This window comes from Peromyscus californicus, unplaced genomic scaffold (genome assembly GCF_007827085.1).
Source record: "Peromyscus californicus insignis strain IS unplaced genomic scaffold, ASM782708v3 Scaffold_20__1_contigs__length_68692818, whole genome shotgun sequence".
In the NCBI taxonomy this organism is placed as follows: domain Eukaryota; kingdom Metazoa; phylum Chordata; class Mammalia; order Rodentia; family Cricetidae; genus Peromyscus; species Peromyscus californicus.
In genome coordinates, this window is record NW_026294503.1 from 14,769,121 (window position 1) to 14,790,828 (window position 21,708).

Sequence of the window (21,708 nt, forward strand, 5' to 3'; positions counted from 1 at the left end):
ACAGAGAAACCCTGTCTCGAAAAACCAAAAAAAAAAAAAAAAAAAAAAGAAAAGGATTCGGAAAATTAAGACATTTTCTCTAAATTTTCTTAGCTAATTAATGACAGAACAAAAAGCAATTCAAATATTCAATGCCTAAATTTGCTTTCTACCTAGATACATGGTTGCATTGATGGCTGGATTCATAGATGAGTCATGTTCAACATACAACAGTGAGGATCTCATGCCATTAATTTCTTTAGGAAGAATGTGGATTTTGAGATGGAACAGACACAATGTGCTTAATGATAGATTTTTTCCCTCCTTTCTGTCTTTGCTTTATTTTATTCACTTTAGAATAGGTTTGGGTTCACAGAGATGTGTGAGTGATAGTACAGTGTGGTGTCACTACATGCTGTTCACAGGTTTTCTTCTATTACCAACGTTTGTTTTTAAACTATGAAATCAACAACTTTCATGTCATCTAAAAAGTCAGAAAAGTGAGAAAACTATGTCTGTTTAATGTAGTGATCATTTTTCTCATTTGACTCATGATTAAGGCAAGATGTTGTTACTTGTCCAAGGTCAGAAAAAAAAATCAATGGCACAAGAAATTAAAAACAGAAGTAGATGTGTTAAATGGGGATTATGAGCATGAGTAAATTAATGTCTTTAAAATGGCTTCTAAATGTATGGGCTTCTTAAAATGGGTTGACTCTTGCCGAGAGACAAATTATTGCTTATATTGAACTTGCTAATCTACTTTACAAAACATGTTCTGTCATTAGCTACTTGTTTAATTGCAACATGGCCTGGCTTGGATTCTGGCACATTTGGACACTGAATGAAGTCAAATGCATTTTCCTGCTTTCAAAAGATGGCACAAATTCAAACCAGACACAGTCATAGCATGGAAATGGGAAGTGTACACAGAGTCCACTCCCTAACCAAGAATCTATTTGCAACTGACACCTATTGGGACAAGAAAAAATCGATTTTCTCCAGTAAAGTCTATCTATCCACTGGGTATATCTATCAACCACACCCCAGCTTAGGCTCCATGATCGGGGTAATTGGCAAAGAAAAAGACTGTACTCCGTGTTTTTGCTTTGGTTTAGTGTTACTTGGTATTTTTTTCTTGTTTAGTTTTTTGTTTTTTATTTTGTTTTTGTTTTTCCTTATTTTTGAGAGTGGAGAGATAGAAAAGAAAGAAGAAAGAACGTGAAGTTTAGTGGGTAGGGAAGTATGGAGGCTCTGAGAGGATGATTTTGGGGAAAGAAAGAATATAATCAGAATACACTGTATATAAAATTTAAATGGCATACCTTTAATCCCAGCACTCGAGAGGCAGAGCCAGGCAGATCTCTGTGAGTTCGAGGCCAGCCTGGTCTACAGAGCGAGTTCCAGGCTGGATACACAGACAAACCCTGTCTCAAAAAACCCAATAAATAAATAAATAAGTAAATAAATAAATAAATAAAAATGTAAATGAAAAGAAAGATGGCAAGGGAAATAAATGACAGTGTTTCATCAGACAAATTTTAGAAAGGAGCTGTATGTACCTATTACATGACTAAATGTAGGAATCCACTCTTATTTATAAAATAAGAATATATTTTAATTTTTAAAAATAATTTTATTTTGTTTTGTTTCATATTAATTTCTGTGTAGGGGTGTATTACCTGTATGTATGTATAGTCACCACATGATTACTGGTGCCCAAAGTGGCCATAAGAGTCTGTTGAGTCCCCTGATGCTGAGGTTACAGATGGTAGTACTCTAATATAGTGCTGAGAATTGAACCCACGTTCCCTGGAAGAACATCCACTGCTCTGAACTTCTGAGTCTCTCTTTTATCCCATTTATTTATTTATTTATTTATTTATTTATTTATTTATTTATTTATTTATTTATTTTCTTAACAAAAGGTCATGTACTGTTTTAGTACTTATCTCTGTAAGAAATTCCTTTGAATTTTAGTACTTTAACTGAAATATTATTGGGCTGCTATTGTTATCTTAGGTGATACATGTTTACAGATTTGCAACTATGTATTTTAAAAGATGCAACTTCCATGAAGATCACTAAGTAGACTGACATTTCCCCCTTTCCCTTATTTATTTATTTAGCTTTGCTAGTTGATAAAGTTCATCCCTTATTTCTGCCTGTCATAATGGTGCTGGGATACCAGGGCATATGGTGGTAGAGAAAAATCTGGAAGCAAGAACAATGGGCTGTGACTTCTTTTTATTTTACCAAGTGTCATACATGGATCAGTTCGTAAGGTGATGTGCATTTCTTGCTTGGAATTTGGCTCCAGTTAGCCACACTGAGAGTAAGAACTTTTGAACAAAAATTGTTTGAACAACTCACCAATTGTAATAGGGCTTAGTTACCCTGCAGTAATAGCATAGTCTACATGCCTTTTGTAATAGGGCTTAGTTACCCTGCAGTAATAGCATAGTCTACATGCCTTTTGTAATAGGGCTTAGTTACCCTGCAGTAATAGCATAGTCTACATGCCTTTCAAGGAGGCCACTGCTTAGGGAGGACAATCCTTGTCTTCTTAGTGGGTGTTGGGTTCTTGAGGCCCCTTACACTCCTTTCTGCTTTTAAAATTTCCCTGAATTTGAAACACGTGCGCACGCGCGCGCGCACACACACACACAAATTAGCTGTAGTTGAAGTGAAGACATTGTCCACTGATTAAAACAGTCATAAAAAGTCCTCTGAAATCCTGTATCCATGTATCAACAATAATGACAGTCAAAATCTTCTTCCTACAATGTCACAGTCTCCAATTTGAAAGTCTTGGGTCATGTGTCTCAACCACAGTGCTTAGACACAAAGCCTTTTGAGTGACAGTCCTGGCTTCTCACATAAGCTTTGATGCATCTTGAAGCATTCATAGAACTTTAGTAATGAAAAACCATGCCAGAGCAATCTTTACAGCAAGGGTGGACTTTAATAATGACTTGCTTGATGATAGAATTCTTTGTATTTGCAAAAGATAATATGGTTGATTATATTTTAGCCAAATTATTTTAAAATATTAAAGCTGTGGTTATGCTCAACTTTGCTTAAATAGTAATGTTATTTATTACTCATTTAACTTAGATAAACTTGGAAAAATTCTTCCGAAATGTCTTGAAGGAAATCAACTTATATGTTAAATATTGAACTAAAATCAAGCTTATACAAACAAAATCCAAGAGGAAGCTTTCACAATCAGCTTATCAGTTGTCTAACTATCCAGAATCTGTTGACTATAAACCTTGCATATTTAAAGACTTTCAAAAAGACATCAGTTTGAGTTTTATACTTTAGGTGGAATTCAGATCCTACCTGTGGTTTACTCTAAGACCAGGGCTAACTCTGTGCCAGGGGAAGACCGTTTAAATTTCAAACAAATGAAACAAAAGTGGAAACTTAGAATGTCGCCTGCTTTTGGTTTGTCCCCCTGGTGCAGCATGAGCTTTCTCTGAGGTTTACAATGCCAACGACTAAAGAATACTTACTGGGGGCCGGGAGGAGGGAAGAAGGGGATCTTTGATTGGTATGCAAAATGAATAACAAAATTTTCTCAATAAAATAAATAAATAAATAAATAAATAAATAAATAAATAAATAAAAGAATACTTATTAAGCAAATATGAAATAGAGAATCGGACTGGGGGAGAATTATAGGAAATGAGAAGTATAAATAACTGGAATGAAAAATATTGTCCAAATAAAGTAGCTTTGTTGATTCAGCATCTGATTTGGTACAATGGCTTATTCCTGTCTCAGAAATCTAAATATGGGGAAATAACAAAAATTTAAAGTCAACCTGAACTACAAAATGAGTTTTAGAGCACTCAAGGTTACAGAATTAGACCCAACTTCTTTATATTATTTATGTGTCTATCTGTCTGAAAATAAAATAAAGTAAGGCATCTGTTAATATGAAAATATCAAGTAATTTAACCTGTTTTCCGCCAAACTATGGTGATTATCGAAGATCGCTAAAAAGCCAGAGAATTATACAGACAAATATGTGGATCCAGAATACAAAAATGAACATATTTGTTATAAAACATAAACAAATTATTGAGGAAGTTCCAAGAAATTATAGTATAATATTAAAAGAATGTTCTATAGCTTATAGTCATTCAATCTTATAACTTAAATACATACATGAAATGGAAAATATTAAGGCTAATGGATTCAGTTGTAATTTTTCAATCAGTGTAAATGTAGGAACAGCTTTTTTGTTTTCAATTTGAAAACTGACTAAGGAGTTATGGCAAAATTTGCTTTTTAAATTCGCCTAAATGATTTTTTCATACTTCCCATTAAAGATTTTGATATAAACTAAACCTACTCTGAGAAACAGTTTAACAATATAAAATTTAAATTTCTTGGTTTTCCTTTGTAATATCTGGTTTTCCGGGATCAGTTTATTAAAATCAATTTTAAATGTTGATTAAGCAATTAAAATGTACGTTTAAATTTTTTTTCCTGAGCCAGTAACAGTCTAGTATTGTCACTTTAAGAGAAAAACATTAACTCAGTGTGACTTTGAGCCCTTCTTTGGGGTGATTTCCCAGAAGCTATAAGGAAGGGTTGGGAATTAAAGGGAGACCTTACCTTTGTACAAATCATGCTCAATCTTACCACTTACAAACTTAATCTTGGATAATTATTTAACATGTAATGCTCAAGTTCTAATAAAAATATAGGAATGTCATACTATTGGGCATTGTGATGATTAAATGGGGGTCTGGCCGGGCGGTGGTGGCGCACGCCTTTAATCCCAGCACTCGGGAGGCAGAGCCAGGAGGATCTCTGTGAGTTCGAGGCCAGCCTGGACTACCAAGTGAGTTCCAGGGAAGGCGCAAAGCTACACAGAGAAACCCTGTCTCGAAAAAAAAAAAAAATATAAATGGGGGTCTGATGCATGAGGGAGTCTAGCGTATTTTCACCACACTGAAGTTCTATAATGTTGAACTTAATTGTGCCCAATCATAAGTGTTTCTTTGCAAATATGTCCATATATTTCTCTTTCTTTCATAAAAATAAACACTGATAATTACTGAAAGATCAGTAGACTGAGATTATTCTTCTCTGGAGTTTCTATTTTAAATGGTGAAATGACATAAGTGATAATGAAAAAAATTCTACTTACTTTTGTCCCCTGTTTATTCAAAATATCCATTTTAAAAATTATACTAGCGCCAGGCCTTTTATGTTTAAATTAATGCTAATCTTTATCTCACAATAAGAATAACTATTCTTCTCTATTAATTGTGAGTCAATAGGTGCCTTAAAAACTCATTTCTGTTATCTATTTAACACATTTTCTGATAATTTTCATTTTTGTCTGTGAATTTCAAAATATTGCTAAAGAATCAGTCAGAATACACATCAAAATAGTAGGAGACTTCACTGTGTATGTGCCTCTATGGAAATGGTCCAAGGGTGGTTTCTGAGTTCTGGACCATTTGATAATGGGCCAATTTATTTCTCTAAACATTTTTCTCATCCTCAAATTCCCATCTCATTGTTGTGAGTTAGTTATCAGAATAAAAGGATATTAGCCCTGTAGATCAGACACTTGCAGACTTAGAATAAACAGTGCAAGAAAGGGCTCATTAAGAAATCTATATGTTAATTTTTACCTCTTAAGAAATAAATGCATTATTTCATGGTTTGTGATTTTTAATCATCCTGTTTATCTATCTATATATCATCAATATATTTAATCTCATAATTAACTACATTTCAGTTTCATTTACACTTTATTGTTATTATCTGAAAACAAGTTTAGAAGCATAGTTGTTTGATTGCAGCAGCAGAATAGTTGGGGTGCACCCGATTGCCAAGTTGAAAAGAAAATAGAAATAACTAATGTGAAATAAATGGAGAAATTCAACATATTATAAAAAAAATAGTGTGTAATCATGCAACTTCATGGACAGTGACTCCACAAACAAGCAAATGAAAGCAGCTGACCACGTACCCACACACCTTGGCAGAGGTGCACTCCACACTCGCCGGCCACCGCCAAGACAGATGATCTCGGAAGAACCTTCCAGTCGGTAACCCAGTGAGCACGAGAAGGTCAGAGTATCACCGACCCCAAAGCTGAAGCCAACTCGGCTACCATATTGAGGAATTCCAGGGTCTTCACAAGGCTCAAGGTTATATTCTGTAAAGGGCAAACAAATCACCCAGAGAAAGTGAGTTGAGACTGATCACTTTAAATGTACTTTTCTCTCCTTTAGGGTCTTGCTACATTATGTTTAGGAACAGAGATATGCTATGGGCCCCATCATTTTCTTTTCACCTGTTATATACAATAACTAACCCATCATTTTCTTTTGTTCTGTTATATATAATAACTAAAAGAACACTTTCATGTGTGAAATTCAATGAGGATGGGAAAATGTTACCTGAGTGAAAATGTAGCTATCTCATGGTTTTTTTTCAGCATTTGAAATCTTTTCCACTTCACAGAGTTTTGAATTATAGTAATGACATGAGAGATGTGTATTTTCAAACACAAGTAACATTGTAATGAAATCATTATCAGCAAAAAAAAAATACAATTCACTTAACTGCTTTAATTAAAATGGTGATGGCTCTTGTGCCTCTAGTATCAGGCATTCAATTAAACCATATTCTGAAAAACTTCTAGCTTCAGATGGAAATGTTTATGTCAGAATGAAGTACCCCCACATTGGTAATGATTACATGATGGATTTATACAGGAACCATCCCCAGGCAAAGAATCAACAGTGAAAATGCATGACTAAAAAGTTTTCAAGGTGAAAGATTGCTTAAAAGTTATAATTTATATACAAACTAAATAAGAAACAGTTTACCTAAAGATATTTCCAGAATACTTCTTTACTACTAATTAAGGTAAAAAATAAACAAGCAGAAATTTCTTTTCACCTTAATTTTTTTGTGAATTATTTGGGTGTATTTTAAATATCTAGATTTAAATTGATTATACTCATTTACTAGCGATTATACATTACTGTAATTATTCTTGTAGCTTAGTATGCTCATCCAAATAAATAAATCTTTAAAAACAAGATTGACACTTGTATATGTGAATAAACACATGTAACAACTTTATTGTAGAACAGAATTACATGTGTATCATTGTATGTGCATTATATGTAATAATGTTCTCAAGTCAGCATATAATTTACTTAATAATTTTTTCCATTATAGAGAAATAGCTATTTATCCTGTCATAATTATAAAATACATCATCATGTGGCAGGGATAATTTTTTATGCTCCTGGACCTAATAATAACTTTTCTTGGAACTGAAGTCTTAACTGCAACTGGGCTCTGGAATTAAGATCTCTGTAGGATATACGTACTGGAATTGAAAACAGCCCAATGACATAGGATTCCTGGCACCAGGAGAGAACCTTACCCATTGAGGGCCTACTGCCTAGCATGGTGGCTTGAATAAACAGCTAAGATATCCTGTTTTTTATTCCATCCATTCTGTAACTGGTAACACTGCTTTGGGAGATTCAGGGACAGATGCATTTCTCTCCTTCACATTTCGGCTACAACTGTAAATAAATTAATAGTTTCCATTGGAAACATATACTATGCTGTTTTCTTTTGATGAGAGTGTTTACAACCTCACATGAAACTTGAGGCTAGCAATTATACTAATAGTATTATTTGTCTATAAATGATGCTGTGGTGTATGAAAGCCTACTCATATTTACTTTCTTTTGGATTGCATATTCCAAAATAATGGAAGTAAGTTTATTTTTTGACTTGGTCAGTCAGTATAACTTTATAAGACACATGAAACAACAAAAAGTAATATTGCATAGTTATAGTTATATTACTATATATAGTATTTATATATAGGAATACTCAGTTTAAATTCAGTAGGTATTTTAGCTGGTTTTGGCCATCAGAATACCACATGAGTTTAAGATAAAGAAAATTAAATGATTATAACTTTAGTGACTTTTTAGGGAATTTATGTATCCATTACATATTTATTTGCCTTTTCTGCAGTGAGTGACTACAGACAACCCTCAAGGCATTCCAAACTTGCTGAGAGGTAATTTTGCCTCTGGTTTTCTACTTTAAAAGCTTTCCATCTTTTCTGCAATTTTTCTATTTTTGTTTGTCATGTTAATAGTAGTCTTACAAGCTTAATTCTTTAAGGTTTACTAAAATAGTTCTTGATTCTTTATTTTCTCACCAGAGAATGTGATGTTGAATCCTTCATACGATATTGAAAAATCTGAAATGAAGCGCAACTGAGCCCTGAAGTTTCCATAGAGACCAGCGTTGATTGTTGAAGGAAGTTCAGAACCAGTGAGGCGTGCCAGTGGTTGCGTAAAACTACCATTCTCAGTGATCAGTAAATAGTCATGATGGTCTTCTAAATGAAAAGTGTGGAAGTTGAACTGCACACCTGTGGACAAAAAAAAAAAAAAAAAAAAAATAGAAAAACCAGACTTATTGGGTGAAGCATATTAGCAAATCAGAGAGAGTTGCCATCAACCTACAGCCTTCATAAGCTTGTGGGTTGTTGGTTTTCTAAAATGAAACCCACCGCCAGCACATACTGAAAATGTACAGAATAATTATTTTCTTGTGTTGTGTATTCTCGAGCTTACTTATCAACAATATTCTGGGTCAAACCCTAGAAAGCCAGGAAAAATGTCTGAAAAACAATAACTTTTTCTTTTTCACAGTTTTAAGGAAAATGCATATCCTTTGCAGCTTCTTGGTGACCATTTGCATGTCTTCTCCATTTCCTTCCCCAACCTCCTCAAACAACATGAAAATTGGTTCTTCAAGCACTAGCTCCCAACTTTCAAATAAGCCCAAGTCTAGTTCAGAAAAGTTAAACAAAGCAGACACCATGAAGTTCTATTTGTTAATGAAGTATAGTAACTCATACTGAAATGTAAACATTATTCATGAAACTTATTGGATTCTGACTAACTAAACACCCATTTACAAACAGTACCCACACCAATGGGTACATTTCTGACACTATTGCTCATTATATAAACTTTCACTTAATTTTACCAAAGACAGTCAATCCCTGAACTTCTAACAGCACAGTCTAGTTTTCTATCTTGTATATATGCTCTTCTAGTTTCTATAATTGAATCATGGATTATTATTCTTTGGGGTCTGACTAGTACTAATCATTAGATATGTGTGGCTCATCTATATTATTACATAAAATTGTACACTGTTATAGAGATCGCATTCACTTACCTGCTCAAATGTTGATGGTCATTGAGGTGTTTTGGATTTTTATCATGAACTTGGTTGTGACACTGTGAATATGCAAATATTACCTTTGATGGACACATGCATTTGTGTCTGTGCATAAATGTGTAAGAATAGAATGACTGGGCCCTGAGGTCAGACATTCAGTTTTAAGAATGGCTGTTCTGATTTACATTTCCATAGGTAAGCATAGTAGCTCTACATCTTTACTTATACCTCTCAGTTTTATGTCTGCTGTTGAGGAAAGATAAGAACAAAGTGACAACGGGATAAAATTTTAGAAAAATGAGCATATATATGTTTATATTTAAATGGGTTCTGATATGTATCGTTTTTCAGGAAAAATGAAGGTTTCTGCTAAATACTGATGCCAATAGGGCCGTTGTCAATCATTTTTGCTTTTTCTTTCCCTATTTTGTTTTTGTTTTACTCTTTCTAGCAATACAATGGTTTTCCAATGGGGATAAGGAATACCTTAATAGTAATTAATTATTGTTCATTTTCTTATCCTACAGAGTAAGTATGACTGCTTAGCACTTCACCAACTTTTGACTAGGTATTGAATAAAAGGGTGTTGCTATTAATCAAATACTGAAATAAACATTAAAATCTGTTTTCACTACTGCTGGGAAAAATACACAAGATTTTTAAAGTTCTGCCAAGAGCCAATTAATTAAAAATTTAAACCGAGAACCTAGACCTTCATTCTAGAACAAAGATTTAAATGACTATAAATGACCATGTCCATCTGTGGAAAAAGAAGCATAAAACAAAATTCCAAATATTCTTCAAAGTACTATAAAATGTCTTAGTATGAGTCAACATATCATCATTGAAGTAGAAGCAACAATTAGTCAATGAGTTATTAGAGACTTCTGAAGATAGTGACCTTCCAAGGAGAAGTGGGTTGAGGAACAGGCCTGGGTCAGACATGAAGAAGGAGACAAGCAAAGGCCCGATTCTAAAACCCAGGGAGTGAGAAGAAGCCCCTGGGTTTAAATTCACATGAGAATGATGATTCAAGATGCTCTGTTAAAGTAACTTATGTTAGATATACTCTTGTAAACACTTGACCTTAAAGTCAAAATTGCACTGATGTCTTGTTTCTTGCTAGTCATTTCACCAACAGAAGCCTTTAAGTTGACTTATTTTTATTTTTATTTTCCAATTTGTGAACTTAAAGGTCTATACTTGCTTTAAGATTTTCTGATATAGATTTTATTTTTCACCAGCTCTCCATCCCCATAAGACAATATAGATATAGCTTAATTTCTCTTTGCTTGTCTTTATTTGTTTTATTCATTGATGCAGAGTGTTGCTATGTAGTTCAACTGGCACCTTGAAATCATGATCCCCTTGACTTAGCCTTTGGAGGGCTAAGTTTAAAGACAAGAGCTAACATGACCAACTAGAATTAACATCCTGACATTTTAAAATATATTTAAGAAAATTTTTATATATCCCTTAAACCAGAAGCAGTATAGGCTGAATGATACTATAATTAATTTACTATGAACCTATGGAGCAGTCTTATGTTCTCTAACACTGTAACTGAATGTTAAGTAATGAAGAGATATTATGGGCAATGCATTTGGAAATTCTTTAAATCTTCAGATCCTACCCAAGATTCTTATAAATCTCTAGAGTAATGATGTTTACACTCAAGTATGAGAATACTCTGAGTGTATAATGCAAACACAAATGAAATGGAATTAATTTTAAAATTATATCCTAGAATCTTTAAGTTCAAAAATATGGTGAAATGGAGGAGAAAATATGTAAGGCTGTTATGAAAGTAGAAAAAAAATCTGTTGAATGTATAGTTACACAATTTTAGCTAATGTGGATAATTGTAACCTAAAGTCACACTAATCTAAAAAGATGAGTTATATGATTAAAAACTCATCAATTATTAGTATTCACTAGTATTAAAAGAATTAATGAGAATGAGTATAGGCTTCACTAAGGGAAACTCCCCAGAGCATATGTGTTTAGTTTGGAAAACTGAAACTTTTTTAGAGGAAGGGATTCCCATAGTTGGATCAACTTCAGAGAAAGAGACTTAGAATGATAGTTTGTTTGGTGTTTTATATATTATTTTTGGTTTTTGTGAAGGTGTTCTAACATAAGAGATCCAAGCATGTGTAATAATTTAAAAAATGATTAAGGTTTTCCAAAGGGATAACTTCCCTTTAAGAGGAACTGGTCATAAAAGACACCCCACTATATTTCTAGACACCAGTAGGAAGAAATCAGTGTAGCGTGTGAAAGAAGGCTGTCCTCTTCTCCCAACTTAAAGTCTTTCACATCACTTTGTCTTGTCATTGGAACAGTGCTTCAAGCAAACTTCACCAGCTCTTAAAAAAAAAGGCAGCTAAACCTGCATCCCTGCCATGTAAATACTGATTTAATTAACACATACAACCTGTGATGATGTGAAACCTTAAGTGTTAATTAAACCTCTGTTTACATAGCAAGCAGTGGGTAGCCCTCCATTGTCTTGTATAATACCAGGGAGCTTATTTTAAACTCCATTAATCCACTGCACAGTGAAATAACAGGATGAATTCCTTAATTTCCAACAGAAAGTTCTGTATCCGAGAATATAACACAAACCAGTTTTATAATGTTAAGAATCTCATTGCTTCTGCTACTTCCTGTATTCTCATTTTAACAGTTTTTCTTAGTAGCATTTAAGTCACTACAAGAAACCTAAGTAGAAAAGCCAGCATATAATAATTTTGTAGAATTTTACTAAAAGCAAATTTATTTTATAAAAACATGAATTTACATTTATGAGAACAATCGTTTACTTAAAAAAATCTTGACAGTATTTTCTCAACGCTAATTATTACTTTTATTAGTTCTTTCAATAACAATAATAAAATATATAATAACAATGGGTCCACAGTTGTAAATGAAAAATTACTCCGCAGAATTTAAAGACCAATCTGTGCTTCCAGGTAAATAATATTGGCTCATTATTACTGTAATATTGTGGGATGAAAACCTTTTCAGCGCGGCTACTTGGATGAATTATCTTGCTAATTTTCTAATTTCATTCCAATTGCATCAATTAACCACTGCAGTCCTGCATCACCTTTCACTTGTATGCTTATTTTTAAAATTAGCATTTCCTATGCACACAAAACAAATTTAAAGTTCGTCTTAATGATGTGAGACATACCTGATGATCCATTCTTGATATTTCATGCAGCAGATTTTTATGGAATGATTATAAACATATATGGAGATATCACTATAATAATACTTTATAAACAGTATATGTAAATATGGATTAAGCTCTATGCGATGCTGATGTATTTCAGGTTTTATTGATGAGAAAAGTCCAAATATCATTAATTTTCTATACCATAAGAAAAGTCACAGCCGGGCAGTGGTGGCACACGCCTTTAATCCCAGCACTCAGGAGGCAGAGCCAGGTGGATCTCTGTGAGTTCGAGGCCAGCCTGGGCTACCAAGTGAGTTCCAGGAAAAAGGCGCAAAGCTACACAGAGAAACCCTGTCTCGAAAAAAAAAAAAAAGAAAAAAAAAAAAAGAAAAGTCAGGTAACATTAGCAAAACTTTGATTTTAAAAATGAGCATGGTGTAATATTCTAGAAAAGCTTATATAAGACTATGTTGCATTTTTTCATATTGAATTTTTTATACTTATCTAGTTTTGGTCATAAAAATGGCTAAAAAATATAGACCCAATGAAAACTCAAATGTTAATTCAATATTCTTGAATTAAACAACTTACCTTTTCCATGGGTTACATCAACCGTCCATGTACAATTCAGAGAGTTTGGATAAAATTCTGGGTAACCAGGTGATAAGATTGTCCCACTAGGTCCTCTCACATCTCCTCCACATAATGCTGAAAATACAAAGAGAACATTCCAATCAATCACCATTGGAGAGGCAGAGGCTGAGCAAATCCCTTATCTCCTCTCTTGAAACAGGATGAGTCCCATTATGTTTGTCTAATCAACTTCCTCGTTATGAGGAGTGTGGAAAGACACAGCAAAATCCTCTCATCCATTGCAGCACCAGGGAAGAAATACGTATTAACAGTCTCTGAGAATTATGACTGGCCCCAAGAGAATGTAGCCCAGGATTGCACATTTGAATTTGAAGTATATCCTTACAGTCTTCTAATTATAAGCAGCATTTGCATAAATTGATGGTCAATTAAACAAGAGTAATGAATTGTTTAGCAGTTTCTCTTATTAAACAGTAAGAAATGAGTTAATCGTGTAAAATTGTTTTCTGTAGATTCCTGAAGGGGTATGTGTCACACATCATGGAATTCCTTTGAAAGCAGTGAAGTTAGTTGAGAAGGCTTTGAACTCATCTTTGCATCTATATTTCACTGAGAAATGAATATCATAAACAAAGAGGGGTTTTTGCGGGGACACAGAAGTCACAGCTATCTTGGTGATAAAGTTTGTAAGCAATATCTCCGAAAAATCAAGCAAATAAATGTTTATGGTCTGCCATTGATCAAATTAACTAAGTCAATATTCATGTAATTTGGGGAAAATGCTTTTATCTTCTACCATATAAAATTCATGAATGCCTAGAGTATACATTAAAATCAACAATTAGGTAATTTTATCAATGTTAAAAATTAAAAGAGAACAATAGTAGATATAGGTCAGGATTTACCTTCTAATCTACATGTGAAGGACAGCTCCCTTGGATATAAACAGGGCAGTCATAACCATAAACACAGCATGCTCCATCTCTGCTTTGTGTCTAGGCCAGTTTCCCCAAGATAGCAGAAAATTCAGTGAGCTTTGTCCCTGTATACTTCCATGATTATTGTTTTATTTCCAAGTGTCAGTGATGATACTGGGAAGGTGCAAGGCAGGGTGGCGGCTCCCCAACTTCACCTAACTGGAAATGCTGAGCCAGCAATCCCCAGGAGTGTTTAAACATCAAGGTTTGGACTTATATGGTTATTGAATTTTTAAATACATCTACATTTTTTTCTTTCATATGTGTGTGTTTGTGTGTGTGTGTTTGTGTGTGTGTGTGATGACATGGATATTTACAGAGTCATCTTAACAAGTGATCTTCTGGAAACAATGCACGTGCTTGCAAACATAGATTTTTTTTGAATCAGGTCATTATAAAATCATGCATGAACTGGGAGGTTAAAATCACGCTTAGGGTATGTTCAGTCTTACCTTGCTAATCATTATTACTGAATTTTTCACTTTCCTCTTGATGTTTTAGAAATCTAAACTGTGGTCCTGTTGGTCACTCTATTATGTACACCATGCCAACTCTGTCTTTTTGATAATGCCATTACTAAAGTGAACTATGTTTCTTTCTTTATCTTTCTTACTGCCTTTCTTTTCTTTGTGTGTGTGTGTGTGTGTGTGTGTGTGTGTGTGTGTATGCATGTGTGCATTCAAGTGAGTTTGCATGTGTGTGATGTATGTGGGGCCTAGAGTTAAACTCCTGTGTCTTTCTGCACTATTTTCTGATCCTAGAGTTCTTCAGCTCTGCTACTCCAGTTAGGCAGCTTTCTTAGGGATCATCTGTGTCTGTCTCAAGTGCCAGAATTACAGGCAGTGATAAAATTGCCCCAGGTTTTTACCTGGTTTCTGGGAATCTGAACTCTGGAAAGCACTTTATATATCAAAACACCTCCTGAGACCCCAAAACTCTGAATTATTTTCTTAGATTATATTACATCTGTCCATGTATTCTTCCATTCAGGAAAACACAAAACATAATCAACAAAGCATTTTATGATTTTATTTAGTGAAATGTAGTGAATTAAAATAATCTGTTGGATTAAAACCTATTTCTCTTTTTGAAAGGATGTGGAATTTGAACAAAACTTTTCATTTAACAACAACAACAAAACTCTGAAGAATGATATAAAGGTTTTAGGAATACAGAAAGTGGATCAGAATGTTGTGAATTTGTAGTACTCCTTCCCATATGATGTACTTTCAAAGGTGCCACTTGAAAAGAGACTGTGATGACACATGCCTGTAGGTCAAATACTCTATATTAAGACTTGGGGATTCCTTGGGATCTCTATTTTGGTTTTTTTTTTTTGGTTTTCTGAGACAGGGTTTCTCTGTAGTTTTGCGCCTTTCCTGGAACTCACTTTGTAGACCAGGCTGGCCTCGAACTCACAGAGATCCGCCTGACTCTGCCTCCCGAGTGCTGGGATTAAAGGCGTGCGCCACCACCACCCGGCTGGGATCTCTATTTTGAAGCCACTCTAAACTACATATCATGACTTCTAATATACAAAACAAAAGACAACATCCACAACTTTATCATTCACTTTCTTTGATAGTCACTTAATTCTATCATCTTTAAATCAATCGCTTCTTTCGTATTTTAATGTGTTAGTATTGTTTTTGATGTCTTTTAATTGATCTATGTCTTTTAAATTCTCATCTTCAGATAAGGTTGCCTCTTCTTTGCTCTCTTGGTGAATATTTATTTCTCTTAGCAATTATATAGCTTTATTGGAGCCAGCAAACCTTGTATTTTATACAACTATAATTTTTATCCGCCCTAGGATATAATGACCTGACAGAGACAAGTCAAATAATTAGAAGTGCTTTCTTACTAGTCTGGCTATGGACCAGTACGATAGTTTTCTCCAACTCTTCATATTGAAACACTGAAGAGCTCTTAAGCTTTTATCATTTTGAAGATGTAAGTATATATGCTGTCTTTCTTGGCATGTCCACTGTGCTAACAGCTCTCCCCTTGGAAAAAGCCTCTTTCAATAGATTACTCAAATACACAAAGAAAACTCTCAGTGAAAGACGAAACTTGATTTCTTGCTTATTATCATCTATGACAAGCATTCCACCATGCCTTTTTAGACGTGATGAGCTGAACCACAATTTCTGTTTTTATTTTTTAACGTCTGTGAGTAGATGATTTTTGTCACTCTGACTAATATAAATGGTATCCTACCAAGTGCAGGGAAGATGCGCTGATGATTCTTTTGAACCTTCTTATAAAGACAAATTGGCATAAGGCAGTTCCTAAAATATGATATCACTGGAAGGACTTAAATATTTAATCATGAAATGACAAATGCAATCTTCCCCCCATGAAAAGGACTAAGCAGAGGTGATTAGAAGTCATGTTGTAAATAGGAGGTACAGCCTAAACTGAATAATACATAGATGAACAGACTGTGCCTTGTGACAGAACACATGTGACTTTACTTCTGAATCTTAGGGGAAGTATGTTTTTCACACTGCACTTTTATATGTTTGTAACTGAGTCCCTTTTGACTTCATCGAAAAAAAAAAATAAGGAAGCAACAATGGTTACTGTCATGCAATTTGCTGTAACAAGGAACTTTCCATTACAGAGCAGTCTTTATACATTTGCATGAAACTATATACCTCATTGTAATTCACTTTTAAGATAATGGACATCCATGGACAAGAAGCCAGTGTGTACCCTCAGTGCTTTCACATAATTGGCATTTTCCTTGGAGTTCTGTTCTAGTTCACAATAAATGTAAAATGGGAATAAGTGTGGAGGTTCCTCAAAAAAGTTAGAAAGAGATGTACCACATAATCCAGCTATAGCATTATTAGGAATATACCCATGAGTTTCTACATCCTACTACAGAGGTACTTGCTCATCCGTGTTCACTGCTGCTCTATGCACAATAGCCAGGAAATGGGAAGAGCCTAGGAATCCCCCAATAGATGAACAGACAATTAAAATGTTGTACATTGTGTAATGTAGTATTTATTACTCAGCTGGTAAGAAAATGAAATTCTAAAATTTTCAAGTAAATAGACAACTGGAAATCATCATTGTGAGTGAGGTAACCCAGATACAAAAATATTAAATTCATATATTTTTTTCTCACATGTGGATATCAGCTTTTGGGTTTTGGATGTGTATATTTCATTTAGAATAACCACAGGGAGAGGCTTTGAAGGGAGGTAAGATAGTACACACTTGTATAGGAGTAAATGGGAATAATGAAACAGGAAGAGTTTAAATGAGATGCAGGATGTGAGGACAGGAGAGGAGAAGAAATATAGGAAGATGATTAGCATTGAAGTTTATAAAGACCTCCTTGAAAAGCCCAGTGAAAAACGACTGCTAAAGAAGGCTCCTAAAATATAAACATATACATACGTAAAAGAGCTTAAATAGAGTTACTATATAATGAAGCAACAATGCCTTCAGTAGACACCACTGTCTAATAAAATATAAATGTTAGGAATGGATTAGCAAGCAAAAATCAAAGAAACCCCATATATTATAGGCTATCACCAATGCTCTTAGTTACCTTCTATAATTTGATAGAAAAATACATTTGCTAAAAATATCAGGGAACATGGAGAAATCAAGCTGTTATTCACCTAGAAGTCTCATCCCTACTTGGTTAGCTTTCATATCACCAGAAGGTGTTATGTACACTACCAGAGGGGGGGAAAGTAATCATCCATCTTATCCAAACAATTCTGAAAGCTATGATAAAGTTCTAACCTGACAAGGTATGCTCACTAGTGCTATAGTGGCATGATTGTCTAGGGAATAAACAACGACTTTCTGACTGGAGGTAAGGACAATTCCATAAGTTGGATGACTTCTTAGGGTCAAGGAACTGTTTATAGACAAGTCATAGTCCTTAAAGAAGGTTGTACTACTGTTACTCTGCTAAAGTGATGTGGTATTTAACTAAATCCTAATGAACAATCTATAGACTCATGGAATAGCATAGCCCTCAAGTATCATCGGTGGAATCTTTTTGTTCCAGTTTTTATTTACTTAATTATTTTTCTCATATATTACATCTGACCATAATTTCCCCTCCCTCGTGTTCTTCAAGTCCCTTCTCTTTCTCTTTCTCCCCTACATTCACTTTTCCTCAACAAAAGAGTAGGCCTCCCAGGGCCATCAACCAAACACAGCATAACAAGTTACAATGGGACTATTATACATATAGTACAACACCTCATGCTAATACTGGAGGAAACCATCTAGTAGTAGCAAAAGGGTCCCAAAATTAGGCAAAAGAGTCAGAGATAACCACTGCTCCCACTGCTAGGAGTCACACAAGAACTCCAAGCTACACAGCCATGACACATATGCAGAGGACCTATGACAGACCCATACAGGCTCCCCGATTGTCAGTTCAGTCTCTGTGAATCTCTATGATCCCTGGTTAATTGATTCTATGGGTCATGATCTCAAGGTGTTCTTGACCCCTTTGGTTCCTACTATCATTCTTCCCACTCTTCTGTGGGGTTCCCTGAGCTCTGCCTAATGTTTGACTGCATCTGCTCCTATCATTTTCTAGATGAAGACTATCTGATGATGATTATGCTAGGCTCCAGTCTGTGAGTAGACTATAGCAGAATACCATTAGGAATTACTTTGCAGTAGTTGGTAGTTGTCACTTGACCCCAACTGGTCAATGTGCAGAAAATAAGTGACTATGGAGTTTTCAGTTATAAGTGGGGCATTTATATAACATCCTCCTTCTAAGGTGTAGGGATAATTGTAGAAGAAGCATTGGGAAATTATTAAGATCCCAGATTTGTAGATGAGAAAACTGTATTTTCTAGAAACAGAATGACAGTAACATATGAACTCACAGCAACTGTGTATCATACATAAGAAATATATAAGCTCAAGCTAAACCAGAATCCAAGAATATGGGGAGAAGATAGTCATGAAGTTTAACCCCTAGATGAGAGCTATTTTTAGTTAATAGCTACCAAGAAAGGAAGAGTCTGTTTTCTTTAAGGGTATGATCCCTGGTAGGACTAACATCCTCCAGTGGACAGCCATACACCTTAGTGAGTGCAAAGGAGACTTGATGGATTTTTTTAAAAATTGAGGTTATAAATTTGGGTCAGTTTTGAATGGGAGGGTGGATCTGGAACAAGATATGGATTGGGGTTGAATCTGATCAAAATACAACATATGAGACTCTCAAAGAATTAACAAATATATTTTAAAAACCAAACCTTTAGACATGGGGTAAATATTACTTACTATCAATGTTCTTTCTGATCTGTAAGTAGATTTGATAAAAGTTGCCAAAATTCAAGATATTTTAGCTCCGTGTTTACAAAGACCATATCAGTTTCTTTTGGTTTATGAGCAGGTGTATTTTGTAAAACAAATGAACTCTTACCATCACAGGTTGGGAGTGGATGACTCCACCAGTGGTTTTTCTCACAAAGAAGGGGCTCTTCATGGCTCAGTCGGTATCCTGGATCACAACTAAATGAAACAGTTGACCCAATTGAAAAATCATGGCCGTATCGACGGCCATGGACAGGGATGCCAGGGTCCAGGCAAGAGTATGTGTTTACTGTAACACCTGAGAAACAAAGGCAGGAAAACAATTAGACTGATTGAATTCAGATTTGCTAAAGTGATTCCTATTTCATCAAACAACTGCAGTAGGTGAATTTTATAAATAAATGAATATTCTTGTACAATTTAGCAATTGTGTTTACTATGTTTTACCTGTAAGGATAAAATTTATGTCGTTTAATTTGGAAGAATGTATAATTTGACAGGAATGTGTAATTGTCTATTAAAATATATATTATACTACATTTTGTATATATTATAAACACAATAGTTACAATATTAATGTTTCCTGAAGGTATTATATCACACCTAAAGTTCTAAAAATAAAATGAAATTTTTGTTTACCGTTTAAAAAATAGAGAAGCAGTGGAATTATGCAATATATGACAGTTATAGACATCATTGTTTAAAACAAAATAATTCAACTGCCAGATGTTTACTTGCAGGTATTTTTCATAGTCTGTCATCTTTCATGGTGCATTCTTTGAAGGAACTCCTCCTAATGATTCACAAACTCTGAATGAGATATTTGTTTAACAAAATATGTCTGTATTCTCATTGGGAAAAAAAACTCATGGTTCTTTGAAAATTTCCTATATGCTACCTAAAAACTTCATTTATTCACATCAATCTTCCAACAACAGCTGACTTTTGTGTTTGATAGTTTTATGTTAACTTGGCACAACCTTAAGTCATTTGAGAGGAGGGAACTTTAATGATAAAATTCCTTCATTAGATTAGGCTGTAAGCACGCCTGTAGGGCATTTTCTTAACTAGTGATTGATGAGGAAAGACCAGCCCATTGTGAGCAGTACCATCATTGAGGAAGATCATCCTATGGTCTATAAGAAAGCAGGCTGAGCAAGCCATGAGGAGAAAGACAGTAAGCAGCATTGCTCCATGGCTTCTTCTTCAGCTCTTTCCTCCAGGTTCCTGCTCTGTTTTGAGTTCCTGTCATTATTTTCTTTGATGATGAACAGTGATATGGAATTGTAAGCTAAATAAACACTTTCCTCCCCAACTTGCTTTTTGGTCATAGTGCTTCTTCTCAGCAATAAACCCTAAATAAGACCTCTTTTTCCTGTGTCTATTCTGCATGCAATTTTGGTTGTATATGTTCTTAGAACATGTCATTTTATTACAGTCATGCTCCACTGGGAATAGGATCAAATTCAAGATTAGTCTGCTAGAATTTAAGGTCAACTAATGAGATTCAACTATCTTACTATCATAAAACTACATTATCTTTCAATGGTGAAACTTCACTCCGACTGGTCAATCTTCTCACTAGTTCTATGCTGTCACTCCCAGGAAAACCTCTATTTGTTACTTTCATTAACACTATCTTTTTAGGTTTTAGCCAAGTAGCTTAGATCTTCTCTCTAAGTTTTAACCCTTCTGTTGAATTCTAGATCATAATTAATTTCCCTTTCCCTAAACTTTAAAATAGCATCAAATACCAAAATCTTAAAAATATTGTGGATATTGGGGCTCCAGATGTGATATACAACATGAATTATGGTAAAATTAAACTAACCAAGTGATTTTTTTTTGTTTCATATTGAACTTTCTCTCATTTGTCCATTTATACAATCCAACTGGTGATATAAATGGATGCCTTTCCTTTTCTGCCTCCCCTGTGCTCTATGGACCCCTGACGCATTGAAAAGGGTAAATAAATAATTCATAATCAATTCTTGAACATTTTATTTGAGGTCTGTTTCAAAGCAATAGAAATGCTACATAAACGAGACAGTGCCTAGACAGTAGGAAGAGCTAATAGAATTATTTGTTAATATTACAAAGTATTTGCTAAATAATTTTTAAAAAGATTTCTAAATATTACCCCATAATTCTGGCAGAATATTTCTGCTCTACTGGAGAGCACACCATACTAGGGACGCCAGGTAAGACATTTCCCACTGCCCACTAGCCTTGCAATAAAGCCTGCCCAGTAGTATCCAACAGAAGGTACTGGAAGGAAAACTTCAAACCAAAGAGGTTAAATATACCCACAAAAACATAGGCAGTAAATAATCTCACACCAACAAAACCCAAAGGAGGGAAACATACACACACACACACACACACACA

The 21,708-nt window shown here is 34.5% G+C and overlaps 1 protein-coding gene across 7 annotated transcripts in view; it reads right to left on the reverse strand.

Annotated features, from left to right (window-relative positions):
• Positions 1-21,708, reverse strand: part of Csmd3 (CUB and Sushi multiple domains 3) — a 1,145,339-nt gene that overhangs the window by 354,395 nt on the left and 769,236 nt on the right. For all 7 annotated transcript variants that reach the window (XM_052747788.1, XM_052747786.1, XM_052747792.1 and 4 more), the window contains 4 exons: positions 19,430-19,618; positions 13,025-13,141; positions 8,213-8,428; positions 5,981-6,169 (listed from right to left, as the gene is read on the reverse strand). In XM_052747788.1, the coding sequence (XP_052603748.1) occupies positions 5,981-6,169; positions 8,213-8,428; positions 13,025-13,141; positions 19,430-19,618 (711 nt within the window). The remainder of the gene's footprint in view (positions 1-5,980; positions 6,170-8,212; positions 8,429-13,024; positions 13,142-19,429; positions 19,619-21,708) is intronic.